Genomic DNA, 22,556 nt, shown 5'->3' with positions numbered 1-22,556 from the left:
GACAGCGTCCCAGATAGGGCATACGCTAGATGCAATGCCCCGTCTGGGAGGACCCCTTCTCGCTTGAGCGGGGCCCACAATGAGGGGGTTGTACAAAAAAGACAAGGACATGTACAGGGCAAACAAAAACGCAAGACAAGTACTGTAAGGTGTGTGGAAATAAACATGTAATCTGGGCTATTGAAATGTGAATGATATGAACACAAATATGCGAAGACAATGACGTGTGACAATGAATGATAGATTTAGCGTTACCCAGGGTGCACCACGAGGAGGCGTATCACATTACACCCCTAGAGGATAAGAAATTTTTTTATATGACCATTAGCACAAAATGGCAAGGCAATTGCATTTATTTAATTGACAAATTTCATTAATCATTAATGCCAAGGAAAAAATGATTACTTGGGAAAGGAAGCAACAGGTTAATCGATGAATAGAGCAATAAGGGAGCCCCTCGAACAAGAATAAGCACTAAAGCACCACGGATATACGATTGTTAGGACAAGGACCTTTGGATGTCGAAATCTTGGAATCTCTCTTCACCTATTGTAGAGACAAATATCATCAAAAACAACAGCAGAGCATTCAGTACTTTCGGCAAAGAAAATGAAACCACAAAAAGAAAAAAAAAACCACTCGCAAATGAGAACGTTTCAATCATTTAATCTCTTCATTTTGATTCAAATGGTCATATAAATTAGATGTATATGTAATATATCGAATATAAAAAAAAAGCTCCCAAAAAAAATTTGACGGTTGAGCATACAATTCAACGAAATAAACATAAAAACTCAGAACAATGTTATATAATATGTATAAATTCCATTTAAGAACGATTCAAAAAAGGGTGGAAAAACAATCAAAACCAAAAAAAAAAAATTACCCCTAAAAAAATACATAATTTTCGTACATTTCGTTTTTGTACTCAAACTTAATACTGCTAATATTATTAATTAAACTTTCATTGAGTAATATACAATACTGTCAGACTGTGTTTCGGCCTCATATAAGGATTCGGACGACAGTCTTGGTGGACTAGCTCCTTCGGGAACACCTCGTTCGTCGAACGTGAACAGGAAGGATGTTGGAATGTGCGCAGGTGATGATGTGTAATTCGGTGTCTCGTCGTAGATGACACCTACGTTACTCCTGCCGACAAACTCTTCGGAAATATCAGGCCTTGTATTGCACATGACTTCGGGTGGGAAGCTATAAAAGTCAGATGGGAGGGAGCTGGAACAAAAAGACGAGTTCAGGTGGGCACTCTCGTGCCCCAATGACATATAGTTCGGCCAAGAGTAATGGCTATTGACGTACACAGACTGTTGTCCGTCTTGCAATCTTTGGACGATCTCGGCGGTGGACCCGTACCTTGGTCTGATGCCTCGACGTGGGGACCACACAGCTGTTTCGTTGAGGCTGTATCTCTTGCGTATCCGTTCCACTCTTTCGGTGCATTGGTTCACGAAAAGCTCAAGCTCGTCCGGCTTGTTCCCATCATCGCCTGAAATCGAAGCCTTTCCTAAATTTGAGCTGCGTGCGAAAGAAACAGCAGAATCACTCACTGTAACGTTCGTTTCTTCGAAGCATTGGCCAATAGACTTGGACAATTCTGCACCCGCAGAATGTTCTAGAAAGGTATTGCCACAAGTATTGAGCATTGCCTCTGCAGAGTTTTCTGATACAGCCTTCCCAATTTCGATTTTCCATTCTCTTACATCTTGTGGGATTTCTACGTCAGACAGAGAAGTGTCTAAAGAAATTGTGCTGTCCCGGCGAGAATGAGGAACGGCGCTCTTGTTCTCGATAATAGTTTCACCCACATTCTCAGAGAACTCCGTAATCATAACATCGGTCTGTTTAGCAGGTTTTTCGGTCGTCTTCTGAACATCATAATCTATTAATGTAACTTCTGTAGCAGTCATTTCTCTAGTAAGTTCCGTTATATCCAGCTCATCTCCTACGGCATTGGATTCTCTACCTGTAAGATTACATACTTCCTCCTGCAAGTGAGTATCGTTCGGATGACTATCGGCGCAAGAGATCTGCGAGAATCCATCGTTTTCCTGGCACTTTTGTTTCTTCAGCCACTCAAACTTCTGGAAACTCTCTTTGATCCGTTTCTCGTTTTTCTCGCATTCTTCGGAAGTCATCATGATCATGGTATCTTCTGATGACAAGTTGGACTCACTGTCGGTTTCTTGCACAGAGCTTAGAGGGCTTATATCGAGGTTCAACAGCCACTTATCCGCCGACTGCGATATCAACTTATCGATGCCAAGTTCTCTGAGTGGAGGAGAAAGACCTACCTCCTTGGTAAGGGTAACTGTATCGTTTTCGTTATTGCAGTTCGGTGGTTGTGTTGATTCCTCGCAGCACGGTACAATCTCGGTTTTCAACAGCTTGTTGTGTTGTTCGATATTTCTGATGCTCAGCTCGCAAAAGTTCTCGTTCACATCAGTCGTTTCCTGCTTTCCGGACAAGGTATCGTCGGTGGGAGTCTCTGCGCAATCGGAATCCGAGCTTGTCTCGTCTTCGTCACAATCTCTGTCAGATCTCTCGACCTGGTGAACGACAAATGGCTGAAAATCTGGCTCGTGCTCGTTGCTTGTAGCGGAATCCTCGTGTTCATTGTGAGAATCTGCCTCTTTCAAGTCTGCCGGGTCATAAAAAACTTTGTGCACGAGGAAATCTTCGGGGTTTTCTGACTGCCTCCCATCCAGGGTCTCGGCGATGTCCTCGTCGTCCTGCCAAGACAGTATAAGGCACTTGCTTGCGAAGGGATCCCATTCTTCGGCGAGATCTTCCAGAGTCAATTCGAGATCCCCGTTTGGGGAATCCGCCAATGGCTCGGACAGAGTTTCCGTGCTGTATATCTTCACTGTCTCGCAGAACGTTACCCGTCGTCCATTGCAGACATGAGCTACACACGGCTTCTTCAATGCCGATTTCAACATCGCGCAACTATCTGGCAAAATTTTTTGGGACTAAACAGATTGGAAGTATGCGCTCGGACAGCGCAATTTTCTTGACAAAATGATAATTTTTTTCACCTGCGAGGGCGATGGAGGTATCAGTTTCGGAGATCAACTGTACGACCTGTGCGATATATTGAAGTCGGGTGTCATCTCTCTTTCTTTCCAGTGATAACATACCATGACAAAGCCTTTCCCGTGCAATTTCAGTCATACTGCAGAGACCACCACGGACTTGATTTGCAGTGGCGGCGGCAACTGCAAAGTCTGCGACCGTCCCTCAGTATCTATGAAGACAAAAAAAAAAAGAATACCATTAACACTAGCGGGGAAAAAATCGCATATGCAACATTCATTACCAAGACCACATTTCAAGATCAACGTTTATTAGCAAGAAGTTTTTATTATGAGCGAATTTTATCGTTTTTAAAATCATGCATAATAAAAACAGGCAAAAATAACCCGCTGAGGTTTTTGCTCCTGAATTCGGAAGACCGATGGCAACACGTCTTAAAAAAACACATGACAGACATTACTCAGAAACAACTTCACATTAGGTATACAACAAAATACATTGTGGAAATATTTACCAGGTGTATGCGAGGTTTAACAGTAGCAAGATCAAAGAATAATTACATGCTGCCATACAAGATTTTAGACAACTGGCTCTGGCTTATGCGAAGATCAATTTAGGGAAGAAAACTCAACTGCCTTTGCGCAGGAATGGAACCACCGTCCCGTCACAATCCTGAAGTGACGTGAAGCTAATGTGGGTAGTCGGGAACCAAAGCAATAAGGAGTTGCCCCAGACCAACTTAAACAGGATTTCAGCATGGGCAAATGAATGGATCATGACGCTTATCGTTGACAAGCGCATGGTTGCTCATTTTGGTTCGAACAACCCACGTTTCTCAGTTAAATGGTGTCAGCAACAGGCCTACAACGGTTATATCATCAAACATTACACTTCACTCAGTTTGAAAAATATGTGGTAGATGGCAGCACACTATAACAAGCATTACACAGAAACAAGTTTCACGTTAGGTTCACAACATGGACACGCACATTCCAACATGTACCAATTTGTTACAAGTTCCGTAGAGGAATATGGATGAGGCACGTGTGTGGTTTAGAAGAAGTTGAATGGTGTCACTATCCCAGATGCAACTAGGGTCACAGATTTTGTAATTCTCATTGATGAGCAGCTTAGGGTGTGGTGGTCGAGTGATCATAGTGCAAAACTCGTATTGCAAGGACCCAGATTCGAACCCCACCATGGTGGGATTGAATCTGGTCCCCGGCTGAAGTTGGTTTTCCGTGTATAGAGAAAGATGTGCACTCCATTTGTTAATATAAGATATACTGAAAAACTGGCTAATTATGTAGAGATACTGATTTTTGGAAAAATTTCATCTCTACAGCTACCAGGACTTGAACCCGGGTCCCTCGATGCTGGTCAAGTGCTCTACCAACTAGCAGAGATGGAATTCATCCAAAAATCTGTATCCCTATTAAAGCCAGTTTTTCAGTATAACCTGGCTTTCCGTGGTTCCCAACTTTGAGGTGTAAATGCGAGCCAATCTGACCTGTTAAAAAGTCTCACCACAAAGATCAACAACGGTACAATTATTCAATCGTTGCACTTCATTTCAGAGTTAGAAAAATTGATGACAGCACTATAATAAGCATTAAACAGAAGCAAACTTTATGGTTAGGTTCACAACACGCACATTCCAACATGTACAAATTCATTAGAAGTTCCGAATACGGACAAGGTGTGTGCATGGTTTAGTAGTAGTGGCTTAGGTTTCATGAACATTGTTCAGCAATGGTCAAAAAAGTGGATAGAATGGTTGATTTCGTTTCCAAAAAAGGTCTCTTCGCATTCTTCTAAATTCATTTTTCCACTTTTCCGAAGCTTAGTTTGTCCTGACTGAAGTATGCTGTAAAGTTTTGGAGACCATACCTACAGAGGGACATAGACTTAGTTGAAGAGGTGCAGAGAAGAGCCATGTGTGCTCTCGTTGGCCCACAGGGTTTGAGTTATGAAGAGAGGCTTCATTTTTTGAATGTGTTTACACTGGATGAACAAAGGTATCCTGTGATCAATGTGTTCAGAATTTTCAATGGGATGGATCATGAATTATTAGTACACCGTCAAAGGGAACACCAGTATCGATTGGTAAGGGACAATTCTAGGTTATGGTGTCATGGGGAATTTTTCTCCAATAGAGGTGTTGATAAATGGAATAGCACAATTGACACGTTTAAAAAGAAATACGATAAACATGTTGGGGTAAATCGAGAAGCTCTATCCATACTTAGAATAAGGCAACAACCATAAATATTATTTATGGGCATTGTATAATATCTTATGTATATACACTGTATATTGTTTCTAGTTTTTCTAATTGCATTTTAAATTGGGGGAGGGGGGTTTCTGTATTTTTGAAATATATGACATCCATATTGGTTATGGGCATCATTTTCTCAGCCACCTTGTTGGGCATTTTGCCAGTTGTGGCCTTGTGATTGTACTGAAGAGTTCGAGGACAACACATTATTTTTTTTAATTTATTTAAGCATGGAAAGGGATCCAAACAAGTTGGAGGGTATATTTTGGACTGTTTTTCTTGACAAGGAAATATGCTTGGTTTCCATGAGATTTAGTTAGGACCTAAATTTGCAAGTCGCTTCATTTCTCCACGAGCAAAAGTGTAGTATTTTCCTGAATGGTGCCAGATAATTCTGAGGGTCACAATTTCTAACAATCGGTTCGAATTCAGGAGCCTTTTGAGAAGCCCAACGACCCCTCCTACTAAAGCTGTAAAAAAATGGATTGAAATATTAATGTGTGAAAAAAATACCACCATATTCCTCCACATTATACAGTGTGCCAGGAAACAGCGAGGGAGATGAATAAGCTGAGCATAACCGTATTTCCCGGCATGCCGGGGAAATATGAGCCATAGATTCTGGAAAATGCTCAAATCTTTATTCTAAAAATCGATTGAACTGGCTGAATGCTTACTGTTATCCTTATTGAACTTCACTTTTTCCCGGCACGATGGGAACGGACCAGAGTTCAACATTAAAAAAACTGGTGTCCCTCAAGTTTTATGGCATGGCGGCTAATGTGGAAATACAGTAAATAAAAATCCTTGATGATTTTTTGGGCCCCATTTGTGGCTCTGGAGCTAGGTCGCATTGGGTCATCCATTAAAACACTGCTGTGCTTAACAACAATAGAGTATACTATTTATCTCTCTTTCTCAGAAATACACACAGGCTCTATAACACAAGGCGATTTCAGCACATTGTCTCATGGGAACTCCACGAATCTGGTACCTCCTAAGATTTATTGAAATATGGAAATGACAACCCTGGCCATCACTGGCAGCAAATACAAGTTTTCCACAAGGGCAAAGAAAAGCTCCCCCAACCCCATAAAATGTGTTGTCTCCTCAAAAATGCCACCCACAATATGTAACCTTCATTGCCCCCATGTAGCCCTGATCTTGCTTTCCCCATGTCTGGAAAACTCAACAGCATCATGGGGTCCCCTCTATTTGATTGCAAGCACCAGAAAGATAGGGCTTTACCAATTTACATAGATACTTTCGGATGTCATATATAGGTCATATATAAATTAAATATAATACATATATAAGGTACACATAAGTAAGGTAATCTGTATGAGATAGCAGCACAATCACTTTCGAATCATTACAGCACTATAAGTATCACTCTTCAAAACCTGTTTGCAATGGCCAAATAGTGTGAATTAGGCTTTGCACCAACCAATCTCTCATATACTGAATTTTACAGATTTGGTCCCATGTGACTTTTTCCTGTTCCCAAACTTGGATCATTTGATCATTTTTATCGCACCACGGTCATTTTCTGCACACGAGGGCTAATTAGACCGGGACCTACAATTTATTGTCGATTCCGAATGGCAGGCTTGTTTTTTATACTCATCGAGAGGTTGGTGCGCTAAACCCTCGATGGGGGACTCCCTGCGGTAGCAACTTTTTGCTGCGGTCAAGTCGCTGTTTTTTGTTGTACCCCTCTGTCAGGAAAGTTTTCTGACAAGGATGAACCGGGTATCAAACTCGCGACACCTCTATGCATCCTTTGGTACTTTAGGCAAGCATCTTACCGACCGGGCTACTGCGCCCCCCCCCCCAAACTTAGAAGTTTGGTTTGGTGGAAATTGTTTTTTATCAAGTGAAGAGGCCACTGTAGCGATAAATGACTGCTTCGAGGGGTTACAGGAAAACCCAATTTTCTGACAAGAATAAAGAAATTTCAAAATCATTGGATAAAGTGTGTGGAGCTTGAAGAAAGACAATGTTGAAAAACAAAATAGAATTCATCCAAAAGAAATTTTTAAACACCCTTTTTCACCTTACCAAACGACCTTCTTGGATAATTTCCCAGATTTATATTTTCATACTCTATCGCTTACGCAATCACCATTTGAAGTTCAAAACCTGGGGTATATCCTCAGGACTAGTTCCATGTGTCTTTTCTCATTGCTCAACAGACAGAATGTTAGCATCGCAGTTCTAACCAGAAGTGGAGATCGAAGAAACGGCATCCATAGTGTGCTTAAATCACATGAGAATTTTTGAATTATGTAGTGTATTTTTGGTTCTTCAAAGATTTGTTGTATAACAACTTGGTTGAGAGAAACAAAGGTCTCTGACTGCTTGAATTTTTCCAAACTAAATTTGCTCATACAAAAAACACGATTTTTTCCCAACTTTGAACAATTATTCAGAACATTCGCTTAAAAAATTGAAGTAAGCAAGAAATTTTAACAATAAATTAGATAGAAAATTAATTAAAGGGGAGCTCGTAAAAGTTTGAATTATCCAAAATTCAGATTAACCAGGTTCCACTGTACTTGAGCGGTCCCTAAACCCCCGTCCTTTTAAGGTCTTAACCCCTCTTTTTACAGATACATTTTTTTGTCCCTCTGATGTCCACAAAAGAGGTTTTAATGTATATGTTAAGGTAAATGTGATAAATCTGGTTATTATGCCTAATCCCCAAACATTTTGGCAAGTTTAATAAATTTCTCTAAATTTATTATTTTTACCGCAGATTATGCATAGTACCCAAGTTGTTGATAAATTTAAAAACAAAAAAATTTATTTATGTATTTAATTTATTTATGCATAATACCCATGCGTCGCATCGTTAGTAAACATGATAAAGCACACTATATAATAAATATACTATACACTGAAGTGGATTTTAGTTCTTCCTATACATGGTAATTCATACATGTATTATATCATTATATTGGGGTATGATAGTAAACTTTGTTATCATTATATCGGGATATGATCGTAAAATTTGTTACCATTGTATCAGAGTCCGACTACATTCACCTCACATAGTAGACTCGTTTGCATTTTTTTTCATGTTTACGAACTTACCAATTTCACTAGGGTATTATGCATAATCACAGATAAAGCAGTTAAAAATTTAAAGTATTTATCAAATTTATACCAATGACGCTTGGGTATTGTACACATTCGTCAGTAAAAAAGTGATACATTTATCAAACTTACCAAGATGATTTGTAAGTATGCATAGTAATCGGTTATTATGTACAATACAATTAATTTGTCACATTCACCATACCATTTACACACATTTTCCGGTATTCACCAATTTCTTAGAAATTCGCTGGAGGAATGTCTATGAGGTGCATGTATGCAGTAGTGGTAGTAGTTAAGGAAGATTATGAATACCTGGATGTTGGCTCACATTTCCTTGTGATGTTCGACTCCTCTGGATGTAGATCTTTTTGTTGCTCTTTTGGGTCCTGATATGGCTTAATCCGTAAAACATGAATGATATCCTTTAATTGCCACTTGTTTCAGGACTTTTCCTCACATGGTTCCACTTCACACATACGTGACCACTTACAGCTTCTTCAAAGCATGATACGACCCAAAGTAGCACTTTAGAAGCTTTTCGGACAAACCTACTTTGCTGACTGGTGTGAAAATTCAGACAAGATCACCTTTCTTCTACTGTACATTGTGATGAGCCTCATTGTAACGGCTCTTATCTTTTGCCTGGGCCTTTAAGATATAGTCTTGCAGGTTCTCGAGCTTCCTCTGCATTTTTTATTAATTTGGCTGTATAGCCTCTGGGAGTGTGGTTGGGATTATCCGGTAATATTGCATCCAGTGGAGTTCTTGCATCCCGTCCATGAATGAGGAAGAATGGACTAAAGCAGTTGTTCCCTGTTTGCAGAATTAGACCCAAACGTAACATATGGCAAAATAAAGTCTCAACTTCTTTGTTCTGTGCTTTTCGGTCCGTTTTTTTAACTTTTCCATTAGGCCATTCCTTGAGGGTGATATACCATAGTTAGTATATGAGAACTCTTACACAGCGTGTTTATTTCCTTCACTAAATTTGGCAAAAATGATAAACCTTGTGTCGCTGATAATTTCTCTTGTTATCCATGCTTTAAGATCACATCTTCAACTAGAAATTGTTGAAGATGTGATCGAGTAAGAAATTGTGAAGGAAGTTACATCGTAGTAGAAGGATTTATCGTTACACGGAATATCAATGTAGCAAGGTTTCACTGTACATCTATTGGCCACGAACTACGATGTATCAGCTGCAAAAATCGGTATTTCATTTGATGTAATACTTGGATTAGCCACTACTAAGTCGAGAACTGTTTGATCCAAAATCTGTGGCACTTTCTTATAGGTGCAAAGTTATTTGAAATATTGAGAGGGCTTTAAAAATTATTGGGGGAGACCCAAGCCCATGAACCAAATACAAGTTTACCCCTATGAATTGTTCAGAAAGAAGTCTAAGAACTCAATTCAACACTAATGTGAGCCACAAGATTAATAATGAAAAATTGGTTATATAGGGCATGACCTTTCATAAACTTATCGTCACAATTAATTGGAGTGTTACTCGTTTTAAAGCTGATCCAGTGGAGTATCAGAATATGCTCCTTTTTTTGGCCAGGCAGTGTACAATTGTAGAAAAATGACTTGCATATTGGATTGAGCTTGTTTACAAATTTTTCATCACCACCACTCGTTTCATGTAAAGCCGTATAAACCATAACCAAGTTCATCCTTAAGTTCATTAATGCTATTCTATGCCATAAAGCTTTTCCACTGCTTGAACATAGATTTTACTGCAGAAGAGAGCGTTATCCTGTAAATTATGAGTGCACAAACTTGACCTTTCAAGTATTTCATCAAACGTCCCACCACTAAAGCAAATTCTAAAACATTTCATTACTTTGAAGTATGATGTACATATGAATTAGGATTATTCATAGTTAATATACATATGAATTAGGATTATTATATACATATGAATTAGGATTATTATATACATATGAATTAGGATTATTATATGCATATGAATGCTAATTATGCTGAAAAGATTTCTGAACTAATTTTTTTCATGAGCTGTTTTTCACTCATATTTTTCGGCAATCAAAGAAGTAATTGAACTCTTATACAGCCCACAAGAGTAATCCTGGGCAAAATATGACCCTCAAGTTTGTGCACCCATGAGGTAAACACTCTTAAAAATAATAATTTCATATATGCTAATTTTTTCCGCCTTCAGTGTTTATGCTTGTCATACAGACACAGGAATGTAAAAATTCGCTAGTCGCACTAAATATATGTTTGGATTGTTATTTCTTTCCAAGTGAAATAAATTAATTTGTTTCAAAAAAAAATATTTCGGAACAATATGGATTTATTCTTGTTGTTAATCTTTTTCTTTTCAAATAAATTGTATATTCTTTGTTTGTTGCCAATCCATATTCCAAGAGCGGAATATTCCACGGATCTTGATCATACCATATCAATCAGCGCGGAATGGTCTGCAAAATGGTGATCGCTCTTTATCAATGGACGTTCCCATGGTAGCTTTGTGCCAATCGCTGATTATTCCTGGAGCTAAAGAAAAATATTTTTGAGGCCGAAAGGCACCAAAGCCACATGACAGTATCGGCTGTTGGCCTTTACAGTATTCATGCCCCTTCCCCCACATCCTGCAACAGGGCACTTAGCAGTGCAGGATTAAAGTCGGTTGAGGCCCTGGTGGCAAAAGAAAATATTAGGCCCCTTAAATTAGAAAAAAAATGTCAAGTTTGGGTTTTTTGGAGCTCTTCAAAGGTCGGGGCAACTGGTGCACCTGCCATTAAATCCATCTCTGACTATACATGGCAATTCATACATGTATTATACAGGGCTCTCACTCAAAAAATGAGAAAAAGTAGGAAAACGCAGGACTAAAAAATAGGATGGGGGGAGGGTAACCCCCCTTAGACAACATAATCATAGCATAATGGAAAAAAATCCCTGAAATTTTTTTTTTTTTTAAATTTTGAATTCACTTTTTTTTCCCCCTAGCACTATTTCAATCAAGCCAAAACAAAATGACAAATGACTTGGTTACAAAACCAACTTTTGGCCAAAACAGTGCACTAGCAACCACAGATAATTCTTTGCTGTCTCTCCTTATATATACATATTCCATTCTTTTTTGGAGTCTTCCAAAGTGAAGAGCTTGCCAACTCTCTTCAACAAGGCACAGCAAATTTTGAAGATGTAAGTTTAAGAATGACGCACCTTCGAAACCACTTTCAAAAGCATAATGCAAAATGTGTAAATTACAAGATCCGTCGTAAATAAGGCAAGGTGAACCAGATAGTTTTACTGCGTTGCTCATCATTTTTTAAATTTTTCTGTTTTGTTCACATTTTACTGTTCAATTCCAGTGTAATCATTTTTGACGAATGAAGCATTTCCATTTCTAGCTCTTTGCTGAGCATTGTAAATATTCTATAAGGTTTTCGCGGCCATCATTTGATAAAAATTGTTTTTTCGGGTTCGAAGACCGTCCCCACATCTCTCGGCCAATCAGGTTCTACCAGCATAACAACTGTTTACAATACGCTGCCAGCCATAGAATCAACTGACCAATCGCAAAACAATAGTGTAGTTCAAGCCACTTATGTGCATAAATACAACCTGAGACTCCGGAAAACTTGACTTTGATCCAGTTTATCAATTCTCCTGATGATGCCAACCACTAGTGTTGGGGAAACGTTGAGAACAAACTCAAACGGACGACGGTCTTCGAACCCGAAAAAACAATTTTTATCATTATTGTAAATATTGTTTATGTCTCTTCATGCCTTAAAAATGAATGTTGCCTTAACAACTGAATGCTATTGGGTAGCATCAGAATCACCAAACCTAGAATAGGCCTATGTATCCAACTGCCTTGTTGAACCCTCCAACTAAGCAAATGAAAAATTAATCAATCCACATACACCCCCCCCCCCCTCTAAATTACCTTAAAAATGATACAATTTCTGCTTTGGCAGAATCATTAGTTGCATTCTCCAACATTTGTAATATTTGGCAATATATCAATAATTTCCTGCTCAATTAAAATCAATTACACAAATTTTGTCAATAGGGTTTGGTGGAAAAGTAGGACAAAACTAAGAAAGTAGGACATTTTACCAAAAAGTAAGAAAAGTAGGACGAGTGGGAGCCCTGATTATATCATTATATCGGGATATGATTGTAAAATTTGTTACTATTGTATCAAAGTCTGACTACATTCATCTCACATAGTAGACTCATTTGGAATTTTTTTTCATGTTTACAAACTTACCAACTACACTAGGGTATTATGCATAATCACAGATAAAGCCGTTAACAATTTCAAGTATTTATCAAATTTACCAATGATGCCTGAGTATTATACATATTTGCCAGTAAAAGTGATAAAGTAATCAAATTTACCAAAACGACTGGTAAGTATGCATAATAATCGGTTATTATGTACAATTACTTTATCACATTCACCATACCATTTACACACAACATTTTCCGGCATGCACCAATTCCTTAGAAATTCGCTGGAGGAATGTCTACGAGGTCCATGTATGCAGTAGTGGTAATAGTTAGTAACACAAGCGATCACGGCAACAATGAAAATTGTTAGTTAAAATATTGAGAGCATTTCCGATTTGGCGAAACTAGTTGGCAGTCAAGTCCCGCATACTAATAACACAAATCAAACAAAAATAGAAATTCGAGAAAATACTTTTATTACACTTAATAAAAAGAGATTTGGATTCAAGCATTAAATTTTTCTTTTCATCAACAAATACTTTAGACAATGAGTATCGGGATAAAAAAGTGAGTGACACACAATGGACTTCCCCGATTCTGTGAAAAATAAATGCGAAAAAAGAAATTCCAATACATATCAACATATATTACTGTACATGACATACGTGTGAAAGAATCTGAATTTCGATACACGCTGGTCAAATAATACATATATATATTTATTTATTTATACATACATACAGGGGCGTCTTGATGATTTCGATCCTACATTTAGCTCCCGGTCTTACACTTGAGGGGGGAGGGGAGAATTAGCATCCATGACGTTATTACAGAACATACAGGAATAGCTCAACAATATTAACACATTAAACAGAAACTAAAGAAATATTTTCTGAATTAGTGCCTTCAATAATCTGGCCACTGGCCCACCCGTTAAGACACCACTGTTCACATGTTTCCGTATGATATCATCCAAATCTTAATTCATGTGAAGTGCACAGAGTAAATGACAAAAAAAAAAACAATTCTTGTATGGAAAAATCAACACAGAAAAATTTCATTAAATACTTTTATGATGCTATCCATTCCCATAATGCACTTGAAGAACACTACCCAGTACGCCACCAACCAATAACTGTCCTTACAAACACTTTCTAGCCACTGGTTGCCATTGTTTTTACTACCTTGATAACAGGATAAGTACATTAAGCACAAGCGTGTCTTGAAACTTGAAAAATTAATTTTAAAATGGTGGTTTGGGCGAATGGGATCAAAGGGAGATTTAATACCAGACCAGCGGTTCTCAACCTTTTTCTGACTCACAGAGCGCTTTTTCAACATATAATTTCAATGGTGGAGCCCAGTTTGTCTCGAGGAGCCTCTTTTAGTATATAACTTATATGGTGGAACCTTGCGGGCCTCTTTTTTTAATTTATTAATCAAATTTACTGATTTATTTTACTTTCCCCAAGCTGCTGTGGAGCCCCCCCAAGGGCTATGCGAAGCACTGGTTGAGAACCACTACTCTAGACCAATTTCATGAGTGAATTCATGGTTGATTTTTCCTAGAAGGTGGGCTATGGGTAGGGCCACAACTAGAAATGAAAATTTACTCTGTTGGCTTGAGCCAGTGTTAATTTTTGGCTTGCCCCATTAACATAATTTTGAATGAAGAAACAGTAGCACCCTTAACTCAGCCTTAGGGACACCAACTTCCCCCCCCCCCCATCTACCCTCACCTACTTATGGCCCTGATAATGTGGGGAAGGGGAAATGTTGGCCATGACCATTAGAGGCCTGTCCCGTAAGCACATACAGGTTCTTTGAACAGTATGGGGAAAGGGTGAACCACCAAAGGTGTAAATAGCAAGTGACAGTCTACCTCTGCACTCCTACCTATATTGCCAATACTGTGCCCACCCCTCATTTTGCATCCCATGCTGTCAGGGCCAGAATCAAAGGATATTTGTGGGAATATAATCGATAGAAAATGAGGCCCTTAAAATAATGGGGATCTCTGCAAATGCCTCGCATGCTTATGCAGAAATCAAGCCCAAAGAGGTGTGAGATAGAAAACATTCCATATTACAAGCTATCGATTTCACATTCGTAAAAATTAGTGATGGAAGAATTATGAAATACGTTATGAAGACATATTTGAGTCAAAATGCATTAGGGAATGGGAGGCAGCGAGCTGCTGAATTAAAACAGCTTGGTGGGACCGATTAGAACCTTTTCCCAATTTTGACCCTTGGTCCACAACTGCACGATTTGATTACATCATGATTCATAAAATGGTATAACAGTACGGCATGTTTCATTGTCATTGCTGGTAAAAGATGATCTGCAGTTCCACAGCAGTACTGTCATAGTCAGGGTTGTGGGCTGACCCTTGCGACCTCTCATAGCAATAAAACAATCGTCTCAGACTTGCAGGGGGCCATGCTGCTATTAAGATGGTTCTGGTCACAGTGTAGGGAAGACCTAAATGTCCATAGTGTCAATGTACTTATTCCCATTCCTGCATGTCTGTGTAGCCAGAGCTACCAGCTGTTCATACCAACAGAAAATGCATGCAACCGAAACTACCCCCCCCCCCACTGCTTACGTACAAAATTACGTCATCCAGACGATTGTTCGTAGGTAGCGTACCATGTACGTGCTCGGAAGAATAAATCATGAGAAAATTATAACAATGTAACAAGCATGCACTGAAGTTACGCTAAAGCAATAACGAAGGGGTTTTTTTTTTTGGAAAATGACACGTTCAGACAAAACAGAATGGACAGAAGAAAAGAAGAGATTTAATACCGCCATGGCTCCAAAACTTCACAGAACATTTGCATATTGAACGCTCATAACAATGACATCATATTCATTATTCAACGCAATAACAAACATCAGAATCGGCTACATATGATTTCAACATGATATGAGAAACGACTTTATCACTGTTAATGTCAGTAACATGAGCAATTGCCCCAACATCGTTAAAATGTATAAAAGTTGCTCGTTTACTAAAAAAACACACACACATTATTACAAAAACTTTTTTTTTTTTAAAACCATGATCGGAATGTTCCTGCTAGCGATATCGTATAGAAACAAACTCGGTAAAAACTATGGCTTGAGTAAAACAGATGGAGGGGAAAAGCGCAAACTAGTTCAAATATCTTCTACCCGACATCTCTTGAAATAAAGTTTGACTAATCCCAGGTACAAGGTCACTGTGTCTTTCAAGTCTTGGGAAACGGTCGAACAATCCCAAAAATCAGTCTGGACCGTTTTTTCCCTCAGGTGGAAAATAATTTTTCTGTTCCTAAAATGCAGCTGGCATCAAAAGTTTTTCCGATTTGTCAAGCTCTGTATTGAACAATTGTGTGACCAGACATGCTCTATAAATTATTTCATTCACACTCAGCATCGAAAATTGACAAACACACGCACGCACGACTTATTCTCAAGGAACTGCTGAAAATGAAATTTACAAGCATTTCTTTTCCAATAGCGACAACACTAGTATAGAGACACCATGCAATGGCAATGTCATATCTACCACAGCTGCTCCCCCTTCCCCTGCATAAATGAATTTCTTTTCTCAATGTCTGTCCCTGAACTGGCTCGAAAAATCCCAGACGCCACAGCGACTAAGAGAATTGCTGTTTCCGCCTAAAATTTCATATGCACAATTACTAAATCAGACAAAAAAAATTTTAAAAATTACAGTTAAACCTTCACCCCTTCCCCACTTTCCTGATGTCGTGCCAATGCTGCTTAGCACTAGAAATGTTCAGTGAAAAAAATTCCATTTCTATGGATGAAATTAAATAGATTTACATGTTAAACCATTATTTGACATAATGCCAAAAACTTCTTAGGTCTATAGCACCAAAATTTCACTGAAAAACTTTGCGCCGTTATTTAGTCCTGGAAACATTTAAAAACATTTTTCCAAAAGCTTTTCTTTTTTAAAAAAGAAATGTTTGGCTCTCCTATGAAATTTGACTGTTGCCCGCATTATTATTTATAGCCCTGTCTCAGCATAGTGGAAACAATAAAAACTATTAAGAGGAAATAATCAGATTATAATAGTAACAATTTTTTTACAAAAAGGAACGGAGCTATATAAAATAAAGTATTCTTAGGAAGGGAGTTTCTGTGGCACAACACTGCCAGAAAGAACTCATCAATGGGGCTCGCGGGACACCTTCATTTACTTCGAAAACAGCAGTGCGGCAGATAAGCCTTTGCCGAAGCAGCACCGTTCTTCCTCCATTTTAAGTTGAAGCATGGACTTGACATATCTTGGGCCCCACATCACCATGGAAACTAAAAAAATTAGTATGGCTACATGGAAATTTTCTGTGTGGGCTCAGGGAAAAAAATGTTCGACTTCTACAATATTCATTTGGCACACATTTTTTTTTGATTTGTCAAGCCCTGCTTCAGGCTTCGACCAGGACTTGACAAATCAAAAAAGAATTTAGGTGCCAGAAAAACTTCCCCAGGAGCCAAGAATAGTTTTCCCCTTGAAAAACAGTCGTAAATAATGTTCTTTCGAGACTCTCTTGATGACCCATTTTCATGTTAAAAAACACATCACTAAATCCGAAAATTTTGTCATTCTTAGACTCTGATTCAGTAATCAAATCTAGAAAATTCTACATCTGGGATTTGTCAAGCCCTGGCCAAGAGGCAATGTTGGAAGTAGCCGCAGAGCTTACAATCCCGAGAGTAAATGTGGAATGGAAGTGATTCACAACACCCCTGACAGTCAGGAATACTAGTGACATTTTGTTTTGTGCAATAGGCACTCGAGTATCCTCTGTTAAAGACTTCTATTCATCATAAGGGAATGCAGCAAACCCACTAGCCGAGTCCATGGTGATACTGTTGTGCTTGAAGACCTCTTGTAAATTTTTTTTTCTACAGAACCCCCCTTCCCCACAGAATACTACAATTAATACTATTATACTGCACATGCGCACCTCACAAAGAATCCTCTGAAGAATTTCTAACGAATCTGTGCATGCCAGAGAGAGAGCGCAGTTATTTCCTAACATATTTATTGGTGCATTTTATTTACGTGTTCGAAGTGCTGCCATCTGGATGGGGAAAATGACAGGAAAATTTAGAAGCATTGAAAAAAAACCCAGGTCAAACCAGGTCAACACCCAAAAATATCATAGGGCAATAGTGACTACTTCGCTGATGAAGTGTAATGATTGCGATAACTTTGTGTGACCATTATGCTTGACAAATCGGAAAAAATTTAGGCACCAGTAAACCTAATATTTCCTTAGAAGCTAAGTACATCCCTCCCCCTCCCCCGAAAAACGATCCAAAACCATCCTTTTCTTCAATTTTTTTTGGGATTTTGATCCCCCCCCCCATTTTTCCTATGTTGGTAGACACTGCTATTAATTCCTGAAAGTTTGGTGCTATTCCTTAAACCAGGGCTGGAAAAATCCCAGGCACCAGGTTGACATGGCGACTAAAAAAATTGGTATTGGAACCTAAAATTTTCTGTGTAATTTTACTAAAGTGCAGGCCGAGAGCAACAAAAAATGTTTGGAATGTACAACAGCATATCTGCTCACATGAAAGAGTGTCACTATGCCCAGCATTATTTCAGACCTCTTTCACCGGGGAAAAATATTTTGCCACCTAAAATTTTCTTTTGGTGCCTAATTTTTTTTTGGCGATTTGCCCAGCCCTGCCTTGGACTCCACATTCTAATTCTCCTGATTTTGGTTCCTGAAATTTTTGTGCGCGTCGAATAATATTATGTTTAAATATTCTCAGAGTTTTGTGTGTGTTCTACACACACAAAAATTTCAGGTGCCACGAATTTTTTAAGCCTTGCTTTAAACTGATAGCTCACAATTATTAGACATTGTTATAAGTTCACAGGACAGATTGTGACTCGGCAATACATAAAAATATCGCCAACAGCTATAATTTAGCAAAAAAAAGTGTCAATCAACATAATTTCTCGCAAATTAGATTCGCTGCTAATTTTGAGATTGTGCCAAAACAGTAATTCAGTTCACCAACATCAAATACCTTGATAAGCTAACATCTTAACCGCATTTTATATTATATGCACTATTTACCTTGACAGATATCGCTGAATCTGGGAAAAGCGATGAAAGAGTACCAAACTGCAATAATTGACCATAGAGCGTAATTTTGTTCGTAGATTTTTCCATGACTCAATGACTCCTACTTCATGTTGATGATAATTTGCGCCATTGTAGATAATTCATAAATTTTGTGTTATCTCTGATTTAGTAACCACACATCAAAAACTTTGGCATCAAATACCATCATCGCCATAGGGACAGCTACTGGAATTTTTTTAGCCCTAATACAAATGATACGTCTGTTGCATGGCGTTCCTGAAACAATGTCGCCAACAATTTAAGAAAAAAAAACCCTTGTATTTTTTCTATCTTTCGTAAAAACTAGGAATGGAAACTCAGAGAATATTTAAACAATATTATTCGATAAATTTACTACAATTAAGTTAATTACCCGGTTTTCACCAGGAATCCATTGACCTGGCGGCCAAATTAAATTTTTCAATGACTGGTAAAACAGATTTTCAACATATATGCCATAATACAGTGATAGAAATAAAAATCATCTTTAAATTACAAATTCATGCAATTGAACCAACCTCTAATAGTCAAAGCTTCTCGTAAAAATCTTGAACGGCAAATCACACAATCTTGCGAATTCATAAAGTCATCGCTCTACAGTTAATCACTCAAAACAATACAGTCAACCGTTTTTTCTGATGGTGAAGATGGACGAGGTGTTCGAGAGGTTTCATTTTTTCTTTCCACTTCAACTTTTGGCGATGGCACATCCTGATCTGACAACACGTCACTATCACTGGTGCTGTCACTCGAGCAATCGGCACTATCAATATTGAAATCTTCCTCCTCATTGTCCTCTTCCTCGCTATCTCGTGAAGAATGATCGTCTTGGCCCTCTACCGGCTCCAATTTTAGTTCAAGCTGTCTATTTGCATAATGGTCTATAACATTCTGTATTTTCTTCTCTCCCTCGACAGCGCTCTCCTCCAAGAGTTTCTTCAAAGTCTCGTCTGCATCTGCAGGATCAAAAGTCTCTGAACCGCAGAGAAGGTAACTACCTAGCGTATCCTGGTCATCTCGAATTCGTCTGTTCTTCAGGTCGTTTCCAACATTTGAGAAGACCTCTTCCGCCAGCCTCTGTATCTGAGTAGGTGCCATGACCAGACGCGTCCTCTCACAGTAAGAGTGTATAATGTCTAAGATGTCACAGAAATTTGGGAAAACTCTATGCTTGTTGACAAGCTTCTCGACTTCTTTGTTGATGTCTTGGTATATGGTGCCCGAATAACGGTACTTTTTATGAACTTCCCTCCCGGCATTAGTGGAGCAGTTTTCAAGTTTACATATCAGATCCCAGGTTTTCATAAATTTCTTCTTCAAGCTGTCTTCACGTAAGTATGCAGAATCTTCTTTTTCCAAATCATCCAAGTCAAGCTCCCGGTTTTGAAGTTTCTGAATCCGCCTATCTAATTTGCGTAGAAGAGGTTTCAATTTTTCTATCAGCCTGACCCGTCTCAAATCTTGCTCATTCTGGTCTTCATTTTCGGCCGATGTTCCTACTGTAGAAGTTGAAGGAACAAGTTCTGAACCCACGCAAGAGGTTGATGGTTTAGGATCAGAATCGGCACCAGAATTGGAAAGGCCCGGTTCTTCTGTTTTTACTTCATCAGTCGTGCCAGTCTCCGCATGTCTTTTGTCCCGAAACCTGAGCTCTTGTCTGACGTCTTCTATGTACATATACAGAAGTGTCTCATTAGCCTTAATTTTTTTCACCGTTCCCAATATTAGATAGTAAAAATCTCGGCCTTCGACAAACTCTCGATCCGTCTCATTGAAACTATGCTCCAACCTATTAAGAATTTTTGTTTCTTCCTCCGCCGAGACTTTGAGACGCGTGCTAATGAAACTCAGGAACCTGTTGAAAAGTTTTCTACCGCAAATGGGTGGAAGTCTAGGTTTTTTAGCCGGAGGTGGATCCACATAACTCGTTCTTTTCCGGGCAGTTGCCCGTTTTACAATTTCTTTCGTTCTGGACACATCAGAGGTACAGGCATTACTTTCTTTGATGCTAGGACAATCCTCTTTTTTCACCTCTAGGAGTATTTCATTATTTGTTGCTATTTTTTCTTTCATCTCTTTGGTCTTTGCGCCACTTTGCACAGAGTCTTCACTTCTCGTCGCTTGCAATACTGTGCAATCTAGCACGGTTGTAGCACCAGAGTTATTACTCTTGTTTTCAATTGCAGCAGCTATATGTCTTATGTCTTTCTTAAGCTCTTCCTGTGCCACTTCAGTCTTTGCACCGCTTTGAATCGAGTCTCTATTTTTAGTCTCGTGCGCTACCACATGATTAATCACAGTCTTTTCACCAGGGTTACTTGTCTTGCTTCTCATCGCAACTTTATTTCTGCAATCTTTCTTCACATTTTTTTGTGCTACATGATTTGTTGCATACACTTTACCCGAGTAGGTCTTCATTCCTTTTTTTACGTCACATCTTGAGTCTTCTTCACTGTCCTTCAGTTGCAGTGCCATTCGATTGACCACTGCCGCTTTCTTGACACTGCTGCGCACACTCTTCTTGGCGATATTCCGTTTAGATTCTATATTGCTCACCCTCTTCACTGTCACGTGATTCTTAGAGTTGTTGCCGACCGATTTCCTCGCAGTTCTACCCTTCTCTACAGTGACACTGCCGGAAAAGCCATTGATTAGGGTGCACGAGACATCCTTCGGGAGACGAGGACCCGGTTTCGACTCGTTCGAGAGGAAAGAGGTCAACAACCCTCTATCGCGAGGAAGAACGATGTTGACGTTGCTGTCGGCTGCGCTCGTCCCGTTGGACGTTATACTGGTGCCCTGCGGCAGGTTGAACTTACTGTAAGTCCTGACCGGGGCATCAGCCGGTCGTTTCCCGGATGAGAGCGAGGGCGCCGGGGAGAACACAGACATCTCTTCGTCATCCGAAGATGACAGGGTGATTACAGAGAAGGACATGATGAGGAGCACTATCCGGCACAAGCAACAGCTGTGATGGCAATCTTTACTCCTTCGGGTATCAAGTGAAACAGCTGTTTTTGAAATGACACAGTTAATGATGACCACTCACAGCATGGAAACACAAGGTTAAAAAAATATATATATCTTTGAAAGTCAGTTTCCACTTTTACAAACAAAGATCCGAGTACACCGAAGACGAAATCTATACGCGAACAACATGATAAACGAATTCAGTTTTAGCATTTATCGAAAAGTAGCATTTATCCTCAGTGGCGTTGAATTGAAAAGCTCTCATCCACGAAGGGCGAGCGACCCGGACGAAATAACACATCCGCGACCATCATCCACATCCATCAGGCGTTCAGATTGGTCGATAACCAACTCGCTGATTCAAATGCACAATCAAATCGCCAAATATTACAAAATAAACATTTCAAATCTCACGTAACGACTCCCTCCACAAAAACACGGGCGCTAAAAAAAAAAAATAACATCGTCCACTGTTCAGAGGCCTCTATAACAGCTTCGCAAACGCGACTGTTATGCAGCGCCATCTTTACAACAGCGACAACAACAAGTTGGATTCCACGAAAACTTTGAAAGACTTCCCGATGAAAAATATATATTGACGCTATTCTATTTATTTATATTTTCATAAAGGGGAAAATATAAATCATTTCATTATAAATGATTCAAAGCGTAATTCAAATTTCTAAGATCCATCGATTTTTTTTCGAAGTAAATATGTCCTATTCCATTAGTACCGCCTGAAATTAAACGATAATATCCAAAAATCGATTAAT

General features: G+C 39.0%; 2 protein-coding genes across 2 annotated transcripts in view; both read right to left on the bottom strand.

Moving 5' to 3' along the window:
* Positions 1–650: 650 nt before the first annotated feature.
* The window catches only part of LOC149065242 (uncharacterized), a 34,449-nt gene continuing 12,543 nt past the window's right edge, over positions 651–22,556 (bottom strand). The window contains exon 3 of the mRNA XM_089254211.1: positions 651–3,265. Coding sequence (XP_089110337.1) covers positions 957–2,960 — 2,004 coding nt within the window. The 5' untranslated portion in view covers positions 2,961–3,265 and the 3' untranslated portion in view covers positions 651–956. The remainder of the gene's footprint in view (positions 3,266–22,556) is intronic.
* On the bottom strand, positions 13,109–22,248 carry LOC149065243 (uncharacterized). The gene has a single exon (XM_089254161.1). It carries the CDS (start codon positions 21,748–21,750, stop codon positions 19,414–19,416), a length of 2,337 nt encoding a protein of 778 aa, XP_089110287.1. The 5' UTR covers positions 21,751–22,248; the 3' UTR covers positions 13,109–19,413.

This window comes from Pholcus phalangioides, unplaced genomic scaffold (assembly GCF_987345545.1).
Source record: "Pholcus phalangioides strain wild (caught in Gottingen) unplaced genomic scaffold, Ppha-v1.0 ptg000040l_1, whole genome shotgun sequence".
NCBI classification, from domain to species: Eukaryota; Metazoa; Arthropoda; class Arachnida; order Araneae; family Pholcidae; genus Pholcus; species Pholcus phalangioides.
The sequence above is the reverse complement of the archived record's forward strand: the minus strand, read 5'-3'. Positions and strand labels throughout refer to the sequence as shown.

Coding starts and splice junctions, on each gene's coding strand:
- LOC149065243 (XM_089254161.1), bottom strand. CDS start 21,750: ATGTCCTTCTCTGTAATCACCCTGTCATCTTCGGATGACGAAGAGATG.